At 34.1% G+C, this 26,329-nt stretch overlaps 5 protein-coding genes across 8 annotated transcripts; 1 reads left to right on the forward strand and 4 right to left on the reverse strand.

Moving 5' to 3' along the window:
• Nucleotides 1-2: 2 nt before the first annotated feature.
• illr4 (immune-related, lectin-like receptor 4) lies at nt 3-6,099 on the reverse strand. Its single transcript, XM_048201550.1, has 7 exons — nt 5,890-6,099; nt 3,236-3,337; nt 2,406-2,474; nt 2,138-2,185; nt 1,919-2,055; nt 1,715-1,827; nt 3-1,593 (listed from the first exon to the last, which is right to left on the reverse strand). Exons 1-7 carry the CDS (start codon nt 5,981-5,983, stop codon nt 1,419-1,421), a joined length of 738 nt encoding a protein of 245 aa, XP_048057507.1. The 5' UTR covers nt 5,984-6,099; the 3' UTR covers nt 3-1,418.
• A 2,054-nt stretch (nt 6,100-8,153) lies between these two features.
• On the forward strand, nt 8,154-11,775 carry rbm48 (RNA binding motif protein 48). The gene is made up of 5 exons (XM_048201551.1): nt 8,154-8,307; nt 8,394-8,584; nt 9,884-10,029; nt 10,400-10,953; nt 11,465-11,775. Exons 1-5 carry the CDS (start codon nt 8,182-8,184, stop codon nt 11,534-11,536), a joined length of 1,089 nt encoding a protein of 362 aa, XP_048057508.1. The 5' UTR covers nt 8,154-8,181; the 3' UTR covers nt 11,537-11,775.
• On the reverse strand, nt 9,758-14,010 carry efcab1 (EF-hand calcium binding domain 1). Of its 2 annotated transcripts, XM_048201553.1 has the most exons (7): nt 13,854-14,010; nt 13,522-13,677; nt 12,221-12,325; nt 11,992-12,143; nt 11,800-11,904; nt 11,616-11,705; nt 9,758-9,960 (listed from the first exon to the last, which is right to left on the reverse strand). In XM_048201553.1, exons 1-6 carry the CDS (start codon nt 13,918-13,920, stop codon nt 11,655-11,657), a joined length of 636 nt encoding a protein of 211 aa, XP_048057510.1. In that variant the 5' UTR covers nt 13,921-14,010; the 3' UTR covers nt 9,758-9,960; nt 11,616-11,654. The 2 variants fall into 2 exon arrangements, with proteins under 2 accessions (XP_048057510.1, XP_048057509.1); XM_048201552.1 differs by lacking the exon at nt 9,758-9,960 and having other exon boundaries at nt 11,561-11,705.
• Nucleotides 14,011-14,864: 854 nt separating this feature from the next.
• Nucleotides 14,865-23,020, reverse strand: grna.1 (granulin a, tandem duplicate 1). Of its 3 annotated transcripts, none has more exons than XM_048201558.1 (5): nt 22,880-22,968; nt 16,885-17,064; nt 16,655-16,792; nt 15,164-15,275; nt 14,865-15,038 (listed from the first exon to the last, which is right to left on the reverse strand). In XM_048201558.1, the coding sequence occupies exons 2-5, from the start codon at nt 17,062-17,064 to the stop codon at nt 15,025-15,027; spliced, it is 444 nt and encodes a 147-aa protein (XP_048057515.1). In that variant the 5' UTR covers nt 22,880-22,968; the 3' UTR covers nt 14,865-15,024. The 3 variants fall into 3 exon arrangements, with proteins under 3 accessions (XP_048057515.1, XP_048057514.1, XP_048057516.1); XM_048201557.1 differs by lacking the exon at nt 22,880-22,968 and adding an exon at nt 17,261-17,356; XM_048201559.1 differs by lacking the exons at nt 14,865-15,038; nt 15,164-15,275; nt 16,655-16,792; nt 16,885-17,064 and adding exons at nt 20,041-20,229; nt 20,355-20,466; nt 22,307-22,444; nt 22,522-22,686 and having other exon boundaries at nt 22,880-23,020.
• A 1,160-nt stretch (nt 23,021-24,180) lies between these two features.
• Nucleotides 24,181-25,888, reverse strand: LOC125274966 (progranulin-like). Its single transcript, XM_048201555.1, has 5 exons — nt 25,753-25,888; nt 25,419-25,598; nt 25,174-25,335; nt 24,707-24,818; nt 24,181-24,577 (listed from the first exon to the last, which is right to left on the reverse strand). Exons 2-5 carry the CDS (start codon nt 25,596-25,598, stop codon nt 24,564-24,566), a joined length of 468 nt encoding a protein of 155 aa, XP_048057512.1. The 5' UTR covers nt 25,753-25,888; the 3' UTR covers nt 24,181-24,563.
• Between the last annotated feature and the right edge of the window lie 441 nt (nt 25,889-26,329).

Here is a 26,329-nt window from a genome sequence, read left to right on the forward strand (position 1 = left end):
GATTCTGCAAGTCTCTTTATTTTCTTGAGAGATAATAAAAACAACTCTCTTCACTTGCATTTTGCACAGAAACACATGAAGCATACATACTTAATTCACTTATTCCAGTCTCAGATTGCGCAGTCAAGCACATCAATGATATAAAAGTTATAAGAGTAGTTCTGTTTTTCACAGCGCCTTGCTGGTGATTTTAAAAAATAATTGCATGTACTTATAACTGCAAAATGTCATGTGACCATATATTTAGAAAAAAAATTAGTTTTCTAAAAAATTATTTATTTATTTATTTTTCCTTGCAATTGATTTTATACATAGGAGGACAAATTTATTTTGCAAAAGCAAATATATCTTGTAAAAGATACATTTTGGTTTTGGAATTGCAAATGCATGACATTTTATTTATATTTTATATATATATATATATATATATATATATATATATATATATATATATATATATGTGAAGGACCTTTCATACAATTGTAGTTCAGTTGTGGGCTAAAGTGTGGGCTTAATTAATGACAAAACTTGGCATTGGAATGGAAGTACTGTTTCATAACATTGAAACCTGTGCAACACATGCACACATTTTGGTTATTAAACATTTTCCTATTTGGTTTATGGAAAATGCATTCTCATCAATCTGGCACAAATCAAGATATAGAAATGGGTTGTGCAAATTGTGCATGACTTTTTTTTTTTTTTTTTTTTTTACTTTTATGTGAATATTTGAAATTAATTAATTTACATATTAGCTAATGGTAAGTTACCCCTCGAGATGGCACCATATAACACTGGGCAGGTTGTCATACAACCCATTTTGGTTTTTCTGTTTGTTTTTTCTCCCCTATGGTCCTGTGTTATAGATGTTAGATCATTTTAGTTAGGAAACATCCAGAACAAAAATGACTTAGAATATCACCAATCTTAACGTGTTTGACAGACATCAAGTTGAATGGAAGCTATTTGAAACATTTTAAATCCACTAACTTTTGCATGAAAGTCACATTGAACCAGCTTTGGTGAAGACTGGAAAAAAAAATTGTAAGAGCAGTGAACTATTTTCAAAATTCAAAATGGCCAGTTCAAAGAGCTGAGATTCAAATTCACGGACTTCACTGAACTATGAAGGTCTCAAGGCCTCAAAACTTACAAGCAGAAGTGAGTTTGAGTAGGAGACTGCAAAGCTGTCTACACACACTCCCAGCCAGAAGAACAAAAGATGTAAGAACAAAAACAACCGGGGCTTAAGTGCCCCTAAATACAGTAGTCAACATTTGAAGTGGATCAAAACCATACATCAAAGTTGTCTTATAACCTTCTTCTTAGGACAACTTTGATGAAATATTTTGATCCACTTACTGCAGACATACACATTTTCCAAATAATCCAATGCCATACATAGCTTTCCATGGCCACTATGTTTGTCTGGAAGATCTGGTCTCACATATTCTGTAGAATGATTTTCTGCAGAATGCATCAGACCAGCTAAGATACTGATTGTACTCTGGTCTGATAATAACACAGTCCTCTCCATTGTAGTTCTTTCCATAAGGTCCTTTCCAGTCATCTGGTTCAGTTTTCATCCAGTAGCTGTAAGAAATTATACATTTCAGTGAGCATCTTCTCAACACCTGTCAAAAAGGTCAAATATTTGGGGTTTAGATTTAAAGAACTGTAAATGAGGCATTATGAGTGCAAAGATTTCAACTACCTTTTACTCGGTTTTGTGTTGTCTACCCATAGCCATTGACCCTCCTCCTTCTCATCTGTCAGGCCAATCCAGAAATCTTCCTTTTTCATCTTTACAATTCTCATCAGAAACTCCTTCAAGGACAAAGTGTTGGCTTGTTATTTACATTGCATTACTTTATATTCATTTTCAACTTTTTATATATATATATATATACAGACAAACCTGTTCGTTTTCACTGTTTATGATCACCAGATGACCGCCAGCTGTGATACAGCTATCTCGACTCGCAGTCCAAGTCAGTATGTTTGTTGAGAAGAGGTAACATTTTCCTGCATGATACTCCCAATCCTCTGGACACGCTTAAAGTTTATTGCATTTGAGAGGGGTTATCAATTTGTTTACTCTTCGGTGGTCACAAATATTGTGAAAAGAGTCACTTACCATTGTCATTCAGAGCCTTGGACAGATTTTGTTGCCAGTGAAGTACGGCTGAAATTGAAATTGACAACACATACAGCCAGATTACAGTAATTTGTTCTAATGAAATTTTGCTAACTTTTCCCATTAAAAACGTTATGTTTTTTAATGTTCTCTGAACATTTTAAAATGTTTTTAAAACATCTTGGTTATGCTAACGTTAAGGGAACATTCCATTTTGTCATTTTGCAAACAAATTGGGAACATTATGGAGCCAAAAGACTGTATTTACCTGTGAGATTCTCATTCAGTGCAGATTGGAGCTGCTGAAGATCTTTAAGCTTTTTCTCTGTATATACATCTAAACAAAAAATTATGGTTAGGTTTAGCCTGCATTTATATAGTATAGAAGCTTGCCACGGAATAAAAAATTAGGTCCCACTTTATATTAAGTGGCCTTAACTACTATGTACTTACATTTAATAATGTGATACAATGCACTTATTGTGTACATACATGTTTTTACATTATACTTATATTTCAAAAACACTTGCATTTAAATACATCTCTAATTAATTTCTGTAATTACATTTATAATTACACTGTTGACCCATCCCTTACCCCTACCCTTAAACCTACCCATACCACCAAAGCTTTCCCTAACCTTATCCGTATCCCACCTCAATAGCAGCACAAGTGTTTTGCAATTCAATATGAACCCAGTAAGTACATTGTACTTATTTTTTTGATAAGTGCATTAAGGCCACCTAATATAAAGTGGGACCAAAAATTTGGGGAAAAAAGGTATTTGGGACTTTTTATCCCAAAATTCTGACTTTTTTCTTGCAATTACATTACAAAGTTTACGTCTCACAATTTAAAATAAAAAATCAGAATTGTGGGATATAAGATTGCAATTCTGAGGGGAAAATCAGAATTGCGTTAAATAAACCAGAGTTTAAATTATGCAATTCTGGCTTTGAATTTGGGAAGAAGCATATCTCGTATTTTTTTCCATCATCATGTCCCTTTAGGGGCTCTGTAGTACACTCATAATTGCACGGGGAAAAAAAAGGTTTGTGTATGGGGAATTTTAGAACAAGTGTGAAGAAGGATACGTACATTGGAAGCTGAACGCTATCAGTCCAACCGTGAGGAGAGCACAGAGAGCCATTAGAAACAGTCGAACACTGTCACAACCACACGGTTTGGTCTTTTGAGAAGCTTAAGGAGAATCACCAACAATAATTAATATGAGAGAATGTTTTAATATTCTAAATCACAATTTAAGGATTTAATTAAGCATATATATATATACAGTTGCATGAAAAAGTATGGAAACCACTTTCAGAATCAGTGAAAATGTGAAAAATTTTAACAAAATAAGAGAGATCATGTTATTTTTTATTTAGTTCTGTCCTGAGTAAGATATTTTACATAAAAGATGTTTGCATTTAGTTCACAAGACAAAACAATAGCTGAATTTATTAAAATAAGCCTATTCATAAGTATGTGAACCATTGATTCTCAATACTGTGTGTGATTACCTGATGATCCACGACTGTTTTTATGTTTTGTGATGGTTGTTCATGAGTCTCTTGTTTGTCCTGAGCAGTTAAACTGAGCTCTGTTCTTCAGAAAAATCCTCCAGCTCCTGCAGATTCATCAGTTTTCAAGTATTTTTGCATATTTGAACCCTTTCCAGCAGTGACTGTATGATTTTGAGATTCATCTTTTCACACTGAGGACAATCGAGGGACTCAAACTCAACTATTAAAAAAGGTTCAAACATTCACTGATGCTCCAGAAGGAAACACGATGCATTAAGAGCCGAGGGGTGAAAACTTTTTGAATTTGAAGATCAAGGTAAATTGTACTTAATTTGTCTTCCGGGAAACATCCAATTATCTTCTGTTGCTTCTGGAGGGCAGTACTAAATGAAAAAAAATATATATATTTCAACAAAATAAGAAAAATTGTGACATCTTCATCCTGTTCAAAAGTTTTCACCCCTCGGCTCTTAATGCATTGTGTTTCCTTCTGGAGCATCAGTGAATGTTTGAACCTTTTTTAATAGTTGAGTTTGAGTCCCTCGATTGTCCTCAGTGTGAAAAGATGAATCTCAAAATCATACAGTCACTGCTGGAAAGGGTTCAAATATGCAAAAATACTTGAAAACTGATGAATCTGCAGGAGCTGGAGGATTTTTCTGAAGAACAGAGCTCAGTTTAACTGCTCAGGACAAACAAGAGACTCATGAACAACCATCACAAAACATAAAAACAGTCGTGGATCATCAGGTAACCACACACAGTATTGAGAATCAATGGTTCATATACTTTTGAATGGGGTTATTTTAATAAATCCAGCTATTTTTGTTGTCTTGTGGACTATATGTAAACATCTTTTATGTAAAATACCTTACTCAGGACAGTACTAAATTAAATATAACATGCATTTTGTAAAATCTCTCTTTTTTTTTTGTTAAAATATTTCATATTTTCACAGATTCTGCAAATGGTTCCCATACTTTTTCATGTAACTATATATATATAAAACAGTTTGAAGAAGCACAAGGATCAGCAAAATGTGATGTGGTCAGTATGCGTTTTTTATACTATTACTATAATTTCATGAGAACATTAACATCCTGCCATGAACTTCCCCCCGATAGCACACGTGCATTACAGAGACGTCTATTTGATGTCTGCATTTACATGTGCAAGATGCCTGACAACAACTATACTCACACATACACCCACATTAACTTAATCACAAACTTTGCACATTTGCACACTTAAAAACTCCCCATTACTGTGCCTTGTCTCTTATTACTGTGCTCTGTTTAATGTAAAATTGTACTGTCTCATGCTGCAGCTGTTTGCTGTTTACTCAGGTATGCACACTTGCACTCTATGTAGTCTTGTGCAGTCTGCATATACATTTTCAATTATTTTTAGTTCTTTTTCAGTTCCTTTTCTAGCTCTTATTTAATTCTGCTTTTTTTAGTCCTTTGTCCGGTGTTTGTCTTATGTAGCACCATGGTCCTGGAGATACGGCTTAGCTTCACTGTGTACAGGCTGTAAAGAGCTGAAATGATAATAAAGCCACTCTGAATCTGAAGATTTTTTTTAAAGTGTTTGCCCATCTGCAATATGTCTCTAAGACATTTCCTGTCTGACATTAAAGAGATATTAAGAAAATGTCTTTAAGATGTATATTATTCAGAATGTATCCAGATAGCACACGTACATCTGCAAGATGTCTGTTAAAGATCTGGAGAGCATCTGATAGATGTCTTTAAGATGTAAGTTTTACACACATTCTAAATCATAATCATCTTAAAGACATCTTCTAAACATCTATTTGACATCTGACAGGATGTATAAAAAAATACATCTTCCAGATGTAAACACAGATGTGTGAGATGTGTGTGTGCTATCAAGGTATGTAAAACTTATTTTTCTGAGACTTTTATCAGATGTTTGTACAGAACAGATGTTTTCCAGGGGAAGCACTCTTTAGCAGACATCTTTGAGATGTACCTGTGATATTTAAAGTCATGTTACTTGAATTATGTTTGATTTACGTTGTTTATGTTTAAATTTAAACATATGATGATTTATGAGACTAATGCGTCTCTAAACTAAAATATCGTCATTTTACTTTCGTCATGAATTTTCTCATACTCGCTCTCCTTTTGCAACAGGAGCGTTTACAAAAATGCAGTTATGTAAGAATGTAATATACAAAAACAACTCTTACTGAAAACTCACCTAATTGACACTGATCTGGATTATTATTGTCATCCTCATTTTTCTTCACAAATACGACCTCCGAGTAGACAACTTCCTCAGACATTTTACTCATCCTTTGATTCAGAAAGGATGCTTCTCGATGACTGTAAATAATGAGAAGTTAATGAAAAGAGGAACTTCATGTTAGCCTAATTTCTTGTCAAAAATCTTATGTCATATCTTATGAAAGATTAGACTGCATTGGTACATGTTTTGCTCGGAAGGACATCTCTCGGTTGTTTTAGGTTTAATATCTTATATTTAAGTTTAACATAACTTGAGTTGGATATTATTCATTCATTCATTCGCTACAAATGTATATAAATGTTTATACTTTAAATGAAATAAAATAAGAAATTAAGTAAATGAAATGGGTTAATTGTTAACTATTTTAATCATATTTATCGCTCTCTCTCTCTCTCTTTTTTTTTTTTTTTTTACAGTTCTCTTAAATGGTCCTTTTGTCTTTGACAAATTCATTTTTAACAGTATATATGTAATAATGCAGAACACAGCTGCCCTCCAAAACACTGCCCTCCAAAAGTTTGGAAACACCCCTGGCAAAGTGTGGTTTTGGACGATATCAGCATAAATCCTTATCATTTTTTGGTGCAAATACATTACAATAACTGGACATTATCATTGAAGAATCATAATTTTAATTTTGATTACATAATAATGGCAATATATACATGTCAAAGTCAGACATGCCCCTTTGCCAGCTGGTTTAAACTTGACCCAGGTTTGTAAAAGATTTTTGGGTCAGCACACCTTAATAGCTTCAACAATTGATTGCCAATTAAGTTTAGAATACAATGAACCAATCAGAACCCAGTTTAGGTCAGATAGCTGCTAATGCTGAATATTTTGATGAATCAAAAATGTAAGTTTTTTTCTATGTATAAACTGTTTATATAATAAAATATGTTTTCGTAGTTTGTGTTGTCCCTTATCAGTGCAAAATTATCACAAATTAAAAAGGATTCATGCCAATATTGTCCAAAACCCCACTTTTCTAGGGCGTTTCCAAACTTTTGGAGGGCAGTGTATTATATACACTACAGTCCAAAAGTTTGGAACCACTAAGATTTTTAATGTTTTTAAAAGAAGTTTCGTCTGCTCACCAAGGCTACATTTATTTAATTAAAAATACAGTAAAAACAGTAATATTGTGAAATATTATTACAATTTAAAATAACTGTTTTCTATTTGAATATATTTCACAAAGTAATTTATTCCTGTGATGCAAAGCTGAATTTTCAGCATCATTACTCCAGTCTTCAGTGTCACATGATCCTTCAGAAATCATTCTAATATGCTGATTTGCTGCTCAAGAAACATTTAATGTGTACAATTTACAAAATATTTGTGTACAATATTTTTTTTCAGGATTATTTGATGAATAGAAAGTTCAAAAGAACAGTGTTTATCTGAAATCTAATCTTTTGTAACATTATAAATGTCTTTACTGCCACTTTTGATTGATTTAATGCATCCTTGCTGAATAAAAGTATTCATTTCTTTAATTTCTTTTCAAAAAAATAAAAATAAAAATTCTTACTGACCCCAAACTTTTGAACGGTAGTGTATAATGCTACAGAAGCTTTGCATTTTAGATAAATGCTGTTTTTTGAACTTTCTATTCATCAAGGAATCCTGAAAAAAAAAGTACACAACTGTTTTCAACATTGAAAATAATCATAAATGTTTCTTGAGCAGCAAATCAGCATATTAGAATGATTTCTGAAGGATCATGTGACACTGAAGACTGGAGAAGACTGCATCACAGGAATAAATTACTTTGTCAAATATATTTAAATAGTACACAGTTATTTTAAATTGTAATAATATTTCACAATATTACTGTTTTTTACTGTATTTTTAATTAAATATATGTAGCCTTGGTGAGGAGACGAAACTTCTTTTAAAAACATAAAAATCTTAGTGGTTCCAAACTTTTGGACTGTATTATATATATATATATATATATATATATATATATATATATATATATATATATATATATATTATTTTATTGTATTACATTTAAAAACAAATTCAATAAGAAAAACATATTTAAATCTACATTATTTCGATTATATTTATTTAATTTTCTAATACATTATATTTATTAAATAAGTATAAATATTGATGACGAATTAACAATACAACTGCAAATGATCACGATAACAAAAGGGTTGTTTAAAAAATGAGACTTTTATTTTGAAAAGCAATGACTCACTCTCGTCGGTCGCTGACTTCACCACACAAATGGACAGATCAGTCGCTAACCCGTCTGTGTGGGACACACAAAAAGTGTATAAACACCACGAGCAGCATAATGTTGCCCAAACACGCGCAAAATACAGAGAGGGAAGACGCCCCAAAGCTGTTAAGGTCGGTTCAGTTTTTTTAAACAGTTTTAGTTTATGTGTCTCACAGCCAGTGTAAACAGTATTTCATGGCTGAATCGCTGATTTCAGGTGTACACCATCAACTTGGAGTCTCGGTACCTGTTAGTTCAAGGAGTGCCCGCTATTGGAGTGATGACCGAGCTGGTGCAGCTCTTTGCTCTCTATGGAGTGATCGAGGAGTACAGGGCGCTTGATGAATACCCAGCAGAGCAGTTCACTGAAGTCTACCTGATTAAATTCCAGAAGCTGACAAGTGCAAGGTAAGGACAGACTAAAACATGTTCAAAGTGAGCTTGTGCCAGACTGATACAGAGGAACACTTGCCTTTAGTTCACCTGGGTCATTCCACAAAATAATTAAAGGTGCTAAAGAGGATGTTTTGTTTTATACATTTTTGCAATATTACTTGAAACTGTCTTTACTGACTGATAAAAGACTATTTTTTTAGGTGCACTGAAAGGAATGATATTAATATACATCATCTGTGCACGAGGTAGGGCCTTAAAAACATCAGCCGATCATCGCGTAAATGATTGGCCCTCTGGCTTGTCAATCACTGCCGTGACGTTCCTTGTGAGAGACGTGTGCGGATTGGCCCTCCTGGCTTGTCAATCACTGCCATGACGTTCCTTGTGAGAGACGAGCGCAGCTGCGCGCTCCAGTTACTTTCCACACTCCACAGGCGCGCATGCAATGTTTTTGTCAGGAGACAGGAGTAACCACTGCAGATTATGAGTTACCTGCGGTGAGTACGACATAATGAATCCACTAACACAACACAGCGAATGCCGGGTGGTAAACACTCGTGTTCCAATACTCGTGCACGAGTTTTGGGAGGCGTTCCCTCGAAATTCTTATGCATGTTCTCATTTCAAAATCTCAGTTGACGAAAAGATCCTCTTTAGCACCTTTAAGTCATATACGTGCATGTACTGTATGTAGAATATGTATGCATGCTCACCAAGGCAAGGCTACATTTATTTGATCAAAAATGCAGTAAAAACTGTAATATTATGAAATATTTAATATATTTTAAAATGTAATTTATTCCTGTGATCAAAGCTGAATTTTCAGCATCATTACTGCGGTCTTCAGTGTCACATGATCCTTCAGAAATCATTTTAATATGCTGACTTGCTGCTCAAGGAAAAATTTTTGATTATTTTGAAAAATGTGATACATCTTGCTTAATTCTTTGATGAATAGAAAGTTTAAAAAAAAAAAAAAACAGCATTTATTTTAAATGAAACCTTTTGCAGGATTAACCGTTTCTTGTAAACGTTACTTTTTTACTCAAGGTTGAGACACTTCAGACTGACTGTATATAGAGAATTTAATGCTGAAAATTTTACAAATATACAGTTTTAAATAATCAGTTGTTTCTTGTCCAAATAAGCAAAATCTAAAAATAATGTAACTCCATAAATATGGGATTATTTATTAATTCATTTATTAAATGCCTCTGTTAACATAATAAAAGTTGGTACAGGCTTTTCATTGAACACATGTGTTCATGAGGGACTCTTGACATGCATTTGTTACAATGTGGAAATTTGCAGGGTAGCTAAACGGCATACTGATGAAAAGAGCTTCTTTGGGGGTCAGCTGCATGTCTGCTATGCCCCCGAGTATGAAACTGTGGAAGAGACGAGGCAGAAGTTACAGGACAGGAGGAGATACGTGAACAGAACAAGCCAAAATACAGGTATTTTTAATCTTGTCTCTTAAAGGAATATTTCACCCAAAAATGAAAATTCTGTCATCATTTACTCACCTTCAAGATGTTCCCAACCTGTATGAATTTCTTTGTCCTGCTAAACACAAAGGAAGATATTTGGAAGAAATACCATTGACTACCATAGTATTTTTTTCCTACTATGGCAGGGTGAGATCTGCTTGGTTACAAACATTCTTCCAAATATCTTCCTTTGTGTTCAGCAGAACAAAGAAATTTATACAGGTTTGCAACAACTTGAGGGTGATTAAATGATGACAGAATTAAATTTTTTTTCAGTGAACTATCCCTTTAACAGGTTACATCTGTAGAAAATCTAACTTATGTGATGTTTTTCCAGCAAAACAATATGATCAGCAACAGGAAGTAAGCACAGAGCCATCAAGCACGGACACACGAGCAGCTGCAGCACCTGAGATCCAGAAAGACTCTGCCAGTGCTAGAAGGGAGAATGTGAAGTCTGACTACTTGGGCTTTCCTGCACAGCCTTTGCCCCCAACGGAGGATGTTTCTTATAGACTTCCCAATTTTACACAGCCATTTCAATTGCAGTGGACCACTGAAACATCATTTCCTACTGAGGATAAGATGGGCTCTCTACATAATTCCATCCCTCCGGTCCCAGAAACTTCAAAGCAGAATGCATCATCCTCATCTTCAAGTGTTAAAGAGAAGGATTTGGGTAAAAGGCAGAAGAACCTGTCACCACATGTTAGATTTATGCCAAGGACTACACAATTAGAAAGTAGAAAAAGAAAATTGGAGGGAACAGTGTTCTTTTTGAATGAAACTGAGACTCTAATTGGCCCAAAATTACCAGAGCTGCCCAAGGTGGACATGGAGGATCATTCATTAAATGTAACCGCCAATTTGATCCGTCAAACTATGACTAAGGTTAGTAACGCTCTGTTTAGCTCCTGTCTCTATGAAGCCCCTCCTTCTGAAAAGCATAGTGTGCTCTGATTGGTCGGCTGGACCAGTGTGTTTTGATTGGTCAACCGCCTCGAGCGTGTTTGGGAAATGTCACACCCCTTACCATAACTGCGAGTTTCAACACACTACTAATGCATTTCAACCAGGTCTTGACCTCTTTATTTTGCATATGCCTTGGGTGGGATTTATTTAAATGAGGAATATTCGTTCCCAGAAGTAAACTCAAGACTACAATAGTGACGTTTCAGGGAGTTCAGAAACAGTGCCACTGATATAGAGGATAAACTCCCTATAGAGTGACTTTGTGCTTTGTAACTTTGCAGACTTTTTTCATGCTCAAACTGCAACATTACATACAAAAGTTGCAAATGTAAAAAAGCAAAATAGGACCCCTTTAAGTACATCATGTACCATCTTTCACGACGGTGTATTTCAACATGTTGATACAATTCTTTTTTTTTTCTTTCTTTAGGTCGCATCTGTTCCAGAGGTCAAACCTGAACAAGTGAAGACCACTACTGCAAAGCCACGCAGAAGAATTTAATAAGACAATCGTGGTCTCACATTGAACAATATTTTAGTTATTTATTTCAGTTACAGCCATAAACCTTTTTTTGACAAACCTTTTTTTTTTTTTTTCATACAAAATTCAGTGGTTCTTTTCAATGTTCATGTGGTTCCCGGAATGCATGTTGCTCGAATAATAGTATTCTCTGCCAAACAAATGGGGAAAAAAACATATAAGAGCCCATCCTTTTAAAATTACAACACATTTTACATGCACAAGTAGTTGCGTCTGATTTCTACCTTTGCATCTGGGAGGCAGTTGCCAAAAGCTTCTAGTAAAAGGTTTTCATCTATGACTGTCTTCTCAAAATCAGAATAAGAAACTTTCCCATCATGGTCATAATCCTGAAAAAAAACAAAAAAAGCATGTCTTTTATACTTAACAATGGCAAAATTATCCATATACACTTTGAGTCTGACATATAGTAGTACCATTTTTTTCAAGGCAATATCCACAACATCCTTAATTCCCTCATCAGGATCCTCTTCTGCGGGTTGCCTGATGAGGCTGTCTTTCAGCATTTGAATCATCTCCTCCCGTGAGATGTATCCGTCCCCATTCAGGTCGTATACATCAAAACAGACTAGGCATTATACATGGAATATTATATACATAACAAGAACTTTATGTAGATAACCTTATAAAATATAAAGAACTCACATTTTATTTTTTCATCCAGCGTGCCTCGTAAAAAGACAGACAGACCTTCCACCCACTCTTTGACGCTGACGTAGGTGTCATTGTCCTTGTCAAAGACACGAAAAACTGAGTACACAAAGGGTTAATACAAAAATGTGCAAAAGTTGTTAATATCCTCATTGAAGGCAAAGAAGAATCTTTTTTACATTATTAGTATTTGATGAATAAGAAAATATTACAAAGATTTATTATTGGACAGGTACTAATATCCTTATATTAAACTTGTAATTATATATATATATATATGTATATGTGTGTGTGTGTATATATATATATATATATATATATATATATATATATATATATATATATACACATATATATATATATATATACACACATATACACATACACAGTGTTGGGGAAAGATACTTTTAAAAGTTTTTTACTCCCTAAAAAGTAACTAATTGCATTACTTAGTTACTTTTTATGAAAAGTACTGTATTCCATTACTTTTGTGTTACTTTTTCTCATCTGGGCTGGGTTTGTTTGTTTTTTAATAACAAAAAAAAGTTCTATTTTTGGCAAATACTAAGGAAATGCATTACAGGCACAGCTCAAAACCTCTCAGATGTGCGGCCATTCTGAATTAAAGAAGAATAGGATACAGGAAAAGGAAGTTCAACACTTTTTTACATTTTTTAAATCTAATCTAAAGTAAGTTTTGCTTATTAGTATCATTGAATTCGATCATTAAAGGTCAGCAGCAAAGACAAGTTAATAAAGTGAGATTAAATAAAGTATATTTTTGTAATTTAATATAGTTAATAATTACAGGTTTGCGTAAAATTCTGAGATTGCATCTCACTGTTTTTATTCATTTTGAGGAATACTGAATGAACTTTATTTCTCTCAACATGAGAGCTGTCGGTCAATAAATGTGAAAAAGTAACAGATATTTTGTCGTAATGCGTTACTTTACTAGTTACTTGAAAAAGTAATCTGATCATGTAACTCAAGTTACTTGTAATGTGTTACCCCCAACACTACATGTAACTCACACAGCACTATATAATATACTATACTGTCCAACAGACCAGACTATCAGGGGCTGGTTGCATAAACTGCTAAGACTAGTTTTACAAGTTATTTATTTATTTATTTATTTATTTATTTATTTATTTATTTTTTGACTGTTCATAACTGGTTCATAACTTACTAACATACTAATTCTTAAGTCTTAACATAATGGCTGTGTTGCCATTGCAACTGCAACTGGCCCCAGGCCTGTAATTACTCTCTCGTCCAAATCAGAAACATACCTCTATCCATCATCACATCGTCGGTCATCCCGAAGGTGTTGTGCAGTATATTTCTAAACCTGACCCTGTCGAGTCCATGAGCCGCTCTTCTCTCAGCCTGCTCTCCCAGCAGCCCGCTGAACTGCCTTATGAGACACTCCGCCTCGGCTTTATCAACTACAGCACAGTCACAATACTGTCAAATGACTGAACAGTCACTAAACACGGTATTTGTTGTAACTCTGGCTTTATAATGCAGGACATGTCCCGGTAATGAACAGCTGCTATTATAACTATATTATAAAGAATAAAATTAACTGACATAGGAAGAAAAACATTAGTTAGATACCTACAATGCTTGACTTGCTTGCATAAAGTTTCAGCGAGGTTTTGAATTAGTTTTCTGTTCATTGCCGACATTTTCTGCAGGCTCTTACACCAGTCTTTCGTTAGATGTTGCTATAGAAACGCGTAATGGAGGCGGAGCAATGTTGTGACGAGATAAACAAAAATTAAATAAAATTCAATGCTTCGCCACAAGGGGGCGATCTGTGAATATTGTCTTAACACATGGAATATGATTTACAAGCACAATTTCCAGGCAATGCTTTTTTATTTGGAATAATTGTTTATAGCATTTATTCTAATAAGTGTTTTGTTTTGATTTGTTTTTACAGAAAATATAAAATAATTTCCATACATATTTAAGAAAATCATTGTTGTGAGGGATGCTCTTACAAAGACTCTTTTCTTTTCCTCTTACAATCTTTGGTTATTTAAAATATAATAACATGTTAAATGAGGCATATTTAATCAAATTTTACTTCCCAACTAGAACAGCAAAGCTATAAAGAACAGTTTATGTTCTCTTTTTAAAATCTTTACATTTTAAATCTTTAAAATAGGTTGCATGTTTATTTGAGGATTGATTTATTTCAATGTATTTATTTATCTAATATTCTTTAATATTCTTTTCTTTATTTTAATATTATTATAATTCTCTGGAAGCTTCTTTGGGAGTCAGGGAGTCTTTAAATCACCAAAAATGTTTAAGCATCATGAGCATTTTGTCAGTTGAACTCATTTGCTCCAATGGCATTATCATACAGAAACGATGAATATTATGCACAGTAGGCTATATATTTAGGACCTATATACATGGTACAACAAGAGTAACTCGTACAGTATAGTTGTAGGCTTTTCCTAATGTATCTGAGGAGACTCCAGGAAACAAACATGAGTTAGTCAGTGGATTAAAGTGAAGGAGAATCATTCGTTCCCTTAAAAGATTCATTCAGAAACACTGATTCACTCACGAACAAAATACCATGAATTGTTGGATGATTAAAAATGCAAACACTTTCTTCAAAAACAAAATCGTTTATTAAATGACAGTGCGATTTTACTGCAATCAGTTTTTATTTCACATTAATTTAGTACTTTGGATGTAGGATTTAATCTATTAGTTTGAAAGCTTCTTGCACTTTGACAGTCGTTGATAAGAGGTTCACGGGGGTTGTTCACTTACAACATCATCCCTAAAAAGACAGAAATACAACTTTTAATATGAGAGAACACAAAACAGGTAGGTCATATTAAATCTATAATTCATCCACATTTATTTCATCTTGATTATTATTGAAGTGATTGAAATTTGTTTTACCGCTGCAGCACCCCCACTGGCCAGTCGCAGTCTTGCAGCAGAACTTCTCAGCTGGGCAGTAGACATTTCCCTCACAGTGAACAATCTCAGTCTCGGTCTGCCTTTCAAGATCCTGGTCATTTCAATTCACAGGAATTATGTTAGTAAACACATAACCAGAAGTTTAAAATGCTTAGAAAAATCTTTAAATGGACCGTTTACATTTTTACAGCTCAAATAACATAATATAATTAACTAAAGTACATTTCTGCTTTTAAACCACCTAAAACAAAAACAGAGGGATGAATTTGAAATGACTATTTATGATAATCGAGAACATAGAATGTTTTTTTAACCTTAAAAATTCTAATTGTCTCAAAAGTGATTCGCTTTTTATTTTCCACTGTTTGTTGTTTGCAGCTTTAAAGGTGCCCTAGAACCAGTTTTAACAATATGTAATATAAGTCTAAGGTGTCCCCTGAATGTGTCTGTGAAGTTTCAGCTCAAAATACCCCATAGATTTTTTTTTATTAATTTTTTTATCTGCCTATTTTGGGGCATCATTAACTATGCACCGATTCAGGCTGCGGCCCCTTTAAATCGCGCGCTCCCCGCCCCCCGAGCTCTCGACTATAATACAGTGCATAAACAAAGTTCACACAGCTAATATAACCCTCAAATGGATCTTTACAAGATGTTCGTCATGCATACTGCATGCATGCGTCGGATCATGTGAGTATAGTATTTATTTGGATGTTTACCTTTGATTCTGAATGAGTTTGATAGTGCTCCGTGGCTAAAGCTAACATTACACACTGTTGGAGAGATTTATAAAGAATGAAGTGTGTTCAACACTATATACAGACTGCAAGTGTTTAAAAATGAAAATAGCGACGGCTCTTGTCTCCGTGAATACAGTAAGAAACGATGGTAACTTTAACCACATTTAACAGTACATTAGCAACATGCTAACGAAACATTTAGAAAGACAATTCACAAATATCACTAAAAATATCATGATATCATGGATCATGTCAGTTATTATCGCTCCATCTGCCATTTTTCGCTATTGTTCGTGCTTGCTTACCTAGTCTGATGATTCAGCTGTGCACAGATCCAGACGTTAATACTGGCTGCCCTTGTGTAATGCCTTGAACATGGGCTGGCATATGCAAATATTGGGGGCGTACATATTAATGATCCCGACTGTTACGTAACAGTCTGTGTTATGTTGAGATTCGCCTGTTTTCCGGAGGTCTTTTAAACAAATGAGATTTACACAAGAAGGAGGAAGCAATGGAGTTTGAGACTCACTGTATGTCTTTTCCATGTACTGAACTCTTGTTACTCAACTATGCCAAGGTAAATTCAATTTTTGATTCTAGGGCACCTTTAAAATGTTCAGTGTTGTTTTATTACTGCTGGAAATGGTGATTGTGTCTGTAAAGATGACCCAGTATGCAGGACGTTGTAACATGATAGGTTGCTTTACTGGTTTACTTTGTGACATACCTGAGTTTTCTGGATAGCTTTGAAGGTTGCCTGTGGAGTAGATGTCAATCTTAACCACCCACTCACACAATGGGTCGATGTCGAATCGCAGTGATAACCATGAGGACAGCAATGAAGTCCATCTCTGCAGCACTGACCCTGAAGGAGTGGGCAGGGGGGAGAAAACAAAGGTTAAACCTTAAAATGAATAGAGCATAAAACAGTTACACATTTTACTGTGATTCACTTACCATTGGGTACACACAGCAGCCCCACACTCCATAAGGAGTCAGACAGCATGTTGTTCCATCAGGACACACAGTAACAGCATCACAGTGAACCACAGAGACAGAGGCACTATCAGAGAGATCCATCATTGACTCATCTGCAGCTACAAGAGCTGCCATGAGTAACATCAACACTGGAACCATCTGAAAATATGAAAATATTGTGTGTAATAACATAACATGTTTCTGCCTTTTTTTTCTTTTCTTTTTTTTTTTTAGAAATTTCTGAAAAAAATGTTTTGGAACTTTTTCCATCTGCTCTAACATGTGATATTACTGATAATGTGGTAAGGTCTAAAGTCAATAATAGACTGATTGACAGTAAGAATAAGAACATTACCTTGCTCATGGGCTGGGTTTTTCTTTGTGGATTGTGTTTTGCTGCTGTCTGAGCTGTTCTGTGATTTTATACTGTATCTCAATATATATATACACACACGGCTCCTCCCACTGTAAAAACATGAAATTTGTTCAGTCAAAATGTATGCAAATCTAGAAATCTAGATACATGTCTTAACACTGATGGCAGTTTTTCTCTGTGTTTAGAAAATGTTTTTTAATGTTAGGTTTTACTAATATCACCTGAAATAAAAGGAAAGAATACTATATTATCAAGTTCATATTCATAAATGTAAATACAGTAAAACCAAACCTTTGTTTTGGTTCTTGAAAAAGAGATTCATATATATATATAATATATATATATATATATATATATATATATACACTCTAAAAAATGCTGGGTTAAAAACAACCCTAGTTGGGTTGAAAATGGACAAACCCAGCAGTTGGGTTAAATGTTTGCCCAACCTGCTGGGTAGTTTTATTTAAACCAACTATTGTTTAAAAATTGCTATATGGATAGCTTAAAATGAACCCAAAATAGTTGGGAAATTAAAAACCAGATGTAATTAGAGGCAACAATAATAGCCAAAAGGTGAATGATTATTAATAAGCTTTAATATTTTATTAATATAAATTTAATAGTTTAATAGTTTATTAATATAAATTTATGAATAAGCAATTTAATAAATGTTTATTGTTTAATAATTATTCATTGAACATTAATAAATGTTCATTTCCAACATACTTTGGGTTAATTTTAATTAAGCAATACAGTAATTTTTAAACAATAGTTGAGTTAAATAAAACTACCCAGCAGGTTGGGCAAACATTTAACCCTACCGCTGGGTTAAAACAACCCAATTGCTGGGTTTGTCCATTTTCAACCCAACTTGGGTTGTTTTTAACCCAGCATTTTTTAGAGTGTATATTTACGGCACCACGAGTTGCTTAGTGGTGATGTCACGGTTTACCCTGTGTTTTGGATGTTTCATGCTCTAGGACTTTTATTTTGAAGTGTATTTCTCTTTCCATTGCTCCCAGTGTCTACTTCCTGTGTTTGTCTTGTTTTATTTTGTTTCTATAGTTACCCTTGTTTGTGACCATGTTATTGATTACCCACACCTGTTGCTTGTTAGCCCTTTGTTATCCTGTATATATACACCCCTGTGTTTCAGTTGCCTTTTGTTGGTTGTTGTCTTTACATGTATATGTTTGTAAAGCTCTTGTGTTTCCGTTCCTTAGTTTGGATTATTATCTTCTTCTTCCTGTTTCGATTTATGGTTCTAGTTTGGTTTTACATCATCCCTGTTTGTATTCTTTGTTTGTGTGTTTATTTGCTGCGAGATCCTCGCCTCTCCTCTTCCCTGCTAACCATAACAAAAATATAATTAAAGCACATTTCTGCTTTTAAACCACCCAGGTTCCTCATTTCCTCAATGTTTATTTTAACAAATGGAGAGAGAAATTGAAATGATTGATAATCGAGAACATAGAATCTTTTTCAAACCCTAAAAATGTCTTTAATTGTTTCAAAAGTTATTGTTTGCAGCTTGAGAATGTTCAACCGTTTTTTTTTAACTGCCGGAAATGGTGAATAGAAGTCTCATGACATTGTCTGTATAGATTGTCAAGTATGCAGGTCAGTGTAACATAGGTTGTTTTACTGGTTGCATAGGTTTCTTTACTTAGACAAACTGACAGTTTTCTGTAGCTTTGGAGGCCAGCTGAGGAGAAGATGGAAATCTCAACCAACCTCCAGTTATGAGAAGCTAACAAAAGTGTTCTGGTGTGTTTAGCAAGAGAAAATTCTTAAACTATGAAGGAAACACAAAAAAGAGAGCAAATACTGTCTGTATAAAATGTGACTGTTAATATCTGTGTTTACATGGAAACTCTTCAGTGATCACTTTGTAAGAAACTGCAATTTAGGTGTGATTTATTTAATTTAAATCAAGACAACAACACAAGGATACAGTTTCAGTTCTGAGTTTATTATGAGATTGAATATTAATGTGCCTTGCACAGTACAATCTTATAACAATAAAGTTTATTATAGTTTAATTGGCATTGATTGTTCCATGAACAAACTTTAACATCCATGGAACATATAGTGGAAAATGGTTCTTCTATGACATCGCTGTAAAAGCCTGCTTTTGGAACCTTTATTTGTATGTTGCGTATTTTTAAATACATTTTTACGCTTTATGCTATAAGGTTTATAGCAGGTAAGAACAGTGATAGTGATATACAATCAATAGAGCTCATTTGATTGATTGGAGAGAATAACTAACCCTGCACCTCTTTTGTCAATCACTGTGTCACATTGACTCCATAGTGGAAAAAGGACAGCTGAGAAGATTATTGGTTCCCCCTGCCCACCCTCCAAGATCTTTTTATCCTCCAGAGTGAGAAAAAGGGCTGAGAAAATCACTTTAGACCCCACAGACCCAGTCCAACTTCTCTTTGAACTGCTGCCCTCTGGCCGGCGCTACAGAGCACTGAGCACCAGAACAGTTTTTTCCCTCAGGGTATATATTCAATCTGAACAGATCAAACTCTAATAACTATACATTGTTTATCATAACTGTCCATTTGTACATCTCAAAATTGTACAACTGTAAATAACATATTTGTTTAGTCATAAAACATGAGTTAGTCAGTGGATTAAAGTGAAGGAGAATCATTCATTCCCTTAAAAGATTCATTCAGAAACACTGATTCACTCACGAACAAAATACCATGAATTGTTGGATGATTAAAAATACAAACACTTTCTTCAAAAACAAAATCGTTTATTAAATGACAGTGCGATTTTACTGCAATCAGATTTTATTTTACATTAATTTAGTTTGGATGTAGGATTAATCTATTCCCTCAAGAGTAACAGTGAAGTTTGAAAGCGTCTTGCACTTTGACAGTCTTTGATAAGAGGTTCCCGGGGGCTGTTCACTTACAACACCATCCCTAAAAAGACAGAAATACAGCTTTTAATATGAGTAAATACAAAGCAGGTAGGTTATATTAAATCTCCAATTCATCCACATTTATTTCATCTTGATGATTATTGAAGTGATTGAAGTTTGTTTTACCGCTGCAGCACCCCCACTGGCCAGTCGCAGTCTTGCAGCAGAACTTCTCAGCTGGGCAGTAGACATTTCCCTCACAATGAACAATCTCAGTCTCGGTCTGCCTTTCAAGATCCTGGTCATTTCAATTCACAGGAATTATGTTAGTAAACACATAACCAGAAGTTCTCCTGCTTAGAAAAATCTCTAAATGGACCATTTATTTTTTTTACAACTTAAAGGCACAATATGTAAATTTTCACCACATGAGGTCGCTTATTCAAAACAAAGGCGTAGATTTCGTGGAATCATGGGAGGTGTTGTCTTCACGTCTACAGCCGGTGGAAGAGAATCGGGATGTGAGATTATTAACGCTACTGTTGTATGAAGCAGAGCAGGACCGAGTGTTGTGCGAGCAGAAACGATTGGAGAGCAGCAGGACTTTTATTATGCCACAGTCGCCACTTCCAGTCTAGCGTGTGTGGGGTAAAGCAGCGCTGTTTTATCATATTAAATACATTTGTGTGTTTAAAGTTGTTATAGTGCTACTCTGCATTCACTTGATGGCTGCTATGAGACACTTGTTGCACACTGCAGTAAGCTAGATCAATATTAGGCATGGTAAAACATGGTACTCGCGGTAAATCAAGAAAACAAGATTTAGATTACTGTGATGAGCTATATAACATGATTCGTTTTCTGTCAATGAATGTATCCATCCCCACCTGTCTAATAAAACACTTAATATATTAAAGCGTCTTTGGTGTTTCCATGGTTTCTAGAAATGGAGGGTAACGTGGGTATGATGTCATTGATAGGTGACGCACAGGCACAGTCCGTGTCCTGGTTAAAATTGATAATTTCTCTGGATTTAAACATTCTTGGAAACATTTGGGATAATATAAGTATATTACAAAATATATAACACTATTCTAGTGGTTTTGGGGTATTTTAATCCAAAAATTGTACATACTGTGCCTTTAAATAAATATAACACATAATATAATGAACTAAAGTACATTTCTGCTTTTAAACCACCCAGAATTCAATGCTCCATTGTTTATTTTAATGAACAAAGACTAATACTGAAATGATTATATATGATAAACGAAAATGGGTTTTTTTGAAGCCTGTATTTATAATGCATTATAAGGGTATTGTCACATTTCTGAGTTTGTTTTCATTCATATTTGTATTTTTACAGTATATTAGTATGTCATTTGCTTCTAGTCTGTTCTCTCTGTTTCCCTTCCTGTTTACAGACTGATTTAAGTTTCACTTCAGGTGTGTTTTGTTAGTTATCTCACTCGTTCCTTTGTTTGCTCTGTGTATTTAAGCCTTGTGTTTTGTTCTGTTCAGTTGTCTGTTAACGTTACGTTTTACCAGTTGTTCTGTTTCAGTTTTATGGCCAAGAGTGATTTCTTTCTAGTTCTTTTGTTAAAAAAACTTTCCCTGCTGTTCTCAATATTATTTGCAACTGGATTGTGACAGGCATTCTTAATGCATTATAATACATGCGTAATGCCTTACAAACAACCTTAATATGTTGTATCATCTGATAAATAAGCATAACAACGATTTCAGTACTTAATAATACTTGCCTATTTGTGATTATAAATTTTAAGAAAACAATGCATTATAACACTGTCACCTTTTCATCGTATTTTGGTCTTGGTTTCATTTTCAAGGACTTTTAGTTTGTATTCCTGCTTCCCTTATAATGCATTACAAATACAGGAAGTGTTACCTGTTTTTAAACCCTAAAAATTGTTTCAAAAGTTATTGTTTGCAGCTTGAAAATGTTCAACCATGTTTTATAACTGCCGGAAATGGTGATTGTAAGTCATATGACATTCACACTGAAGTCATATGACATTAAGATTGTCAAGTATGTAGGTCACAGGTAACACGATAGGTTGCGTTACTGGTTGCAGTTAGTTTTATTGTGGAGTCATACAGGCAGAGTATTGACACACCTGAGTTTTCTGGATAGATTTGGAGGCCGGCTGAGGAGTAGACGGCAATCTCAACCACCCCCTCAAACACTGGAACGATGTCGAATCGCAGTGATAACCATGACGGCAACAATGAACTCCATCTCTGCAGCACTGACCCTGAAGGAGCGGGCAGAATAAACAAAGGTTAAACCTTAAACTTAATGGAGTATAAAAATAGTTTTACTATGATTTACCATTGAGAATGGACAGCAGTACCACACTCCATAAGGACTCAGACAGCATGTTGATCCTTCAGGACACATAGTAACTGCATCACAGTGCACTGGGCTTGTGAGATCCATCAGTGTCTCATCTGCAGCTACAAGAGCTGCCATGAGTAACATCAACACTGGAACCATCTGAAAATATGACATGAAAATATTAAGTGAAATAATATGTTACTGCATTTTTTTTTTTTTTTTTTTTTTTAGCAATTATTGAAAAAATGTTTTGGAACTTATTCTCTCTGATCTAACATTTGATATTACTGAAAATGTGACCAGGTCTGAAGTCAATAATAGATTGCTCAACAGTGAGAAGAAGAACATTTACCTTGCTCGTTGTGTTTTCCTGGTGTCTGTGCTGTCATGTGATATTCCGACTGTATTCCCTTTACACACGGCTCCTCCCACTGTAAAAACAGGAAATGTGTTGAGTCAAAATTGAACCATAAATACATGACTAAACACTGACACCAATTGTTCAGAATTTTTTTACTTGGTTTTATGAATATATCCCTCCAAATAAAGAAAAAAAAAATAATAATAATAATAAGAAAATAATAATGCATTATCAATTTAATATTAATTTTTTATAAATGTAATTACAGTAAAACCAGTAAAATCTTTTTTTTCAAATATACTATTTTCATTAATATAATAAGAAAACAATTAAAACTGTTTCTATGTGAGTACTTTAATGTATTTAAATTATGATTAGCCAACCCCCAGTATGTTTTTCTTTTATTATGTATTATTGTAGTTCTGACTGTTCTTTGACTGTTTGCCTGTTTTGTTGAAGTTCAAAAGTTTTGTGCAGTGAAAGTGAATGGTGAGGTTGCAGTATGCTTGAGATCTGCTTTTGGGTTCTACAGACAGAAAGTCAAACAGGTTTTAAATGTCACAAGGATGAGGAAATTATTTGTATTTTCACAACTGTCACATTACTTACAATAAGTTAGTAACTAATAACAAAATGTTTCTAACAATAAGTTTTGTACTTTGCAGGAATCTTGGCATAGAACGCTGAAATACATGTTTCAACAGGAATGAAAACTCTTGTAGACCTGAAAATCTTTGATTGCATTTTATGTTGCAATAAAGTAAAGGTGTGGTTACATTTGTGAAATTTCAGTAAAAGTTTGTTGACATAAAGGTCTATTGTCCAGGTGTAGAGATGTAATGTATGAAGCACAGCTCACACAGAAGTCACTTTCAAGCAGCTTTATGTTGGTCAGTGTGGCAAATTTGAGTGACCAACTTTTATCCATACTGAAATTGTTTGACCTCACATGAAATTCCCCATTGTGTGGATTCCTATTGAAATACATTAAGATAATTCAAACTCATTTCCTTAACAATAAAATATACTTGTATTCCAAACTAGTATGCCTGTTATGGCCTTATGGGATTCAATTACGGTACAATGTTGCCTAATTTTTTGTAATGTCCTATGATACATTTGATGATATATAATGCAAACGCAAAGAACTGGGCAAATACTTTGCATATAAAATGTGACTATTAATATGTTTAAATGGAAACTCTTCAGTGATCAGTTTGTAAGAAGCTAGCTTAGGTGTTTTATTTCATATCGGACTCATCAAAGTTTAAATAAAAACAACAACACAAGGATACAGTTTCAGTTCTGAGTTTATTATATCATTGATAATACTAATATGCTTTGCATAGTAGTTCATTGTTTTACAATGTTGCAGCTATGAGAAAGTCAGTGCATTGAAGCGGAGTAGAAAAACTTCCTGTAAAAGATTCATTCATAAACACTGATTAATTCACGAATAAAATACCATGTAGATGGATGATTAAAAATACAAACACTTTCTCAAATGCAAAATCATTTATTAAATGGCAAATCAATTTGACTGTAATTCTATTAATGTTTATTTCACATGAATTAATTTTGGATGTTTGATTAATCTATCCTCAAGAGTTTGAAAGCCTCTGTCACTTTGACAGTCTTTGAAAAGAGGTTCAGCGAGGTCATGGGAGTTGTTTCCTTACAACACCAACTCTATAATAGATAGAAATGCAACTTGTAAAATGAGCATACATTGCATGAGATAAATCTATTAGTCATTCACATTTATTTCAGCTTCGATGATAAGGCATGATTAATACAGCAACATGAAGTTTGTTTTACCGTTGCAGCACCCCCACTGGCCAGTCGCTGTCTTGCAGCAGAACTTCTCAGCTGGGCAGTAGACATTTCCCTCACAGTGAACAGTTTCAATCTCGTTCTGCCTTTCAAGATCCTGTTCATTCAATTCACAGGAATTATGTTCGTAAACACATAACCATAAATTCACCTGCTTAGAAAAATCTCTAAATGAACCATTTAAAATTGTTTTTACAGCTTAAATAAATAGAACATAGCAGAATAATCAAACAGAATTAACTAAAGCACATTTCTACTTTTAAACCATCCAGAATTCCATTGTTTATTTTCACAAACAGAGAGAGAAATTTAAATGACTATTTATGATAATCAAAAACATAGAATGTTTTTTGAAGCCCAACTATTTCTTTAAAGATTAGAAGAAGTCATATGACATTGTCTGTAAAGATTGTCAAGTATGTAGGTCATTGTAACATGATGGGTTGCTTTACTTTAGAGTCTGAGTACTGAAATACTGGAGTTTTCTGGATAGCTTTGGAGGCTGGCTGAGGAGAAGATGGCAATCTCAACCACCCCCTCAAACATTGGGTCGATGTCGAATCGCAGTGATAACCATGACGGCAGCAATGAACTCCATCTCTGCAGCACTGACCCTGAAGGAGCAGGCAGAAAAAACAAAGGTTAAACCTTAAACTTAATGGAGTATAAAACAGTTACACATTTTACTGTGATTTACCATTGAGAATGGACAGCAGAACCACACTCCATAAGGACTCAGACAGCATGTTGTTCCATCAGGACACACAGTAGCAGCATCACAGTGAACCACAGAGACAGAGGCACTATCAGAGAGATCCATCATTGACTCATCTGCAGCTACAAGAGCTGCCATGAGTAACATCAACACTGGAACCATCTGAAAACATGACATGAAAATATAATAATATAATATGTTACTATATTAATTATTGAAAAATTGTTAATCTGCTTTAACATGTGATATTACTGATAATGTGGTAAGGTCTAAAGTCAATTATAGATTGACTGACAGTAAGAATAAGAACATTTACCTTGCTTTTAGTCTGGGTTTCTTCTTTGTGGATTGTGTTTTGCTGCTGTCTGAGCTGTCCTGTGATGTTCTGATTGTATCTCTTATATATATACACACACACACACAGCTCCTCCCACTGTAAAACAGGAAACGTGTTGAGTCAAAATTTAACCATGAAGTTTAGATAACGCTTTATGAGTTTTTAAACATACGGAAGTCCTTATATGAATGTCCTGTAATAGGATATGAAAGAATGGCAATAGGAGTAAGACAGAAACATACATGGGTAGTGAGAGGATCACTTCCTCTCATCCCATCATATAGATTTAAAACCTTTTGTAACTAATTATTCAATGTATTAATTAATGAATCAGTTAAAAATTTATATTATTAATATTAAATAACTGTTCTATTTTAATATATTTGAAAATGTAATTTATTCCTAATAAATGTTCAGCATCATTACTTCAGTCTTCAGTGTCACATGATCCTTCAGAAATCATTCCAATAATTCTGCTCTCACTTTTGATCAATTTAATGTGTCCTTGTTGAATAAAAGTATTAAAGGTGCCCTAGAATCAAAAATTGAATTTACC

The sequence above is a fragment of the Megalobrama amblycephala genome, linkage group LG9 (assembly GCF_018812025.1).
Source record: "Megalobrama amblycephala isolate DHTTF-2021 linkage group LG9, ASM1881202v1, whole genome shotgun sequence".
In the NCBI taxonomy this organism is placed as follows: Eukaryota; Metazoa; Chordata; class Actinopteri; order Cypriniformes; family Xenocyprididae; genus Megalobrama; species Megalobrama amblycephala.

Excerpts from the sequence above, each read along its gene's own strand:
- LOC125274966 (XM_048201555.1), bottom strand. The coding sequence starts at position 25,598 with ATGGTTCCAGTGTTGATGTTACTCATGGCAGCTCTTGTAGCTGCAGAT. Across the intron at positions 25,336-25,418 it reads TCTGCTGTCCATTCTCAATG|GGTCAGTGCTGCAGAGATGG; the intron begins GTAAATCACAGT and ends CTGCTCCTTCAG. Across the intron at positions 24,819-25,173 it reads TTCAGTACTCAGACTCTAAA|GATCTTGAAAGGCAGAACGA; the intron begins GTAAAGCAACCC and ends TTGAATGAACAG.
- grna.1 (XM_048201557.1), bottom strand. Across the intron at positions 16,793-16,884 it reads GCTGCTGTGTGTACCCAATG|GGTCAGTGCTGCAGAGATGG; the intron begins GTAAGTGAATCA and ends CCACTCCTTCAG. Across the intron at positions 15,276-16,654 it reads AAGCTATCCAGAAAACTCAG|GATCTTGAAAGGCAGACCGA; the intron begins GTATGTCACAAA and ends TGAAATGACCAG.
- efcab1 (XM_048201553.1), bottom strand. The coding sequence starts at position 13,920 with ATGTCGGCAATGAACAGAAAACTAATTCAAAACCTCGCTGAAACTTTA. Across the intron at positions 12,144-12,220 it reads GCTGGATGAAAAAATAAAAT|TCTGTTTTGATGTATACGAC; the intron begins GTGAGTTCTTTA and ends TATAATGCCTAG. Across the intron at positions 11,706-11,799 it reads ACTGCCTCCCAGATGCAAAG|AGAATACTATTATTCGAGCA; the intron begins GTAGAAATCAGA and ends TTTGTTTGGCAG.
- rbm48 (XM_048201551.1), top strand. The coding sequence starts at position 8,182 with ATGGACAGATCAGTCGCTAACCCGTCTGTGTGGGACACACAAAAAGTG. Across the intron at positions 8,308-8,393 it reads GACGCCCCAAAGCTGTTAAG|GTGTACACCATCAACTTGGA; the intron begins GTCGGTTCAGTT and ends CGCTGATTTCAG. Across the intron at positions 10,954-11,464 it reads TCCGTCAAACTATGACTAAG|GTCGCATCTGTTCCAGAGGT; the intron begins GTTAGTAACGCT and ends TTCTTTCTTTAG.
- illr4 (XM_048201550.1), bottom strand. The coding sequence starts at position 5,983 with ATGAGTAAAATGTCTGAGGAAGTTGTCTACTCGGAGGTCGTATTTGTG. Across the intron at positions 2,186-2,405 it reads ACTGAATGAGAATCTCACAG|CCGTACTTCACTGGCAACAA; the intron begins GTAAATACAGTC and ends TTTCAATTTCAG. Across the intron at positions 1,594-1,714 it reads AACACAAAACCGAGTAAAAG|CTACTGGATGAAAACTGAAC; the intron begins GTAGTTGAAATC and ends AATTTCTTACAG.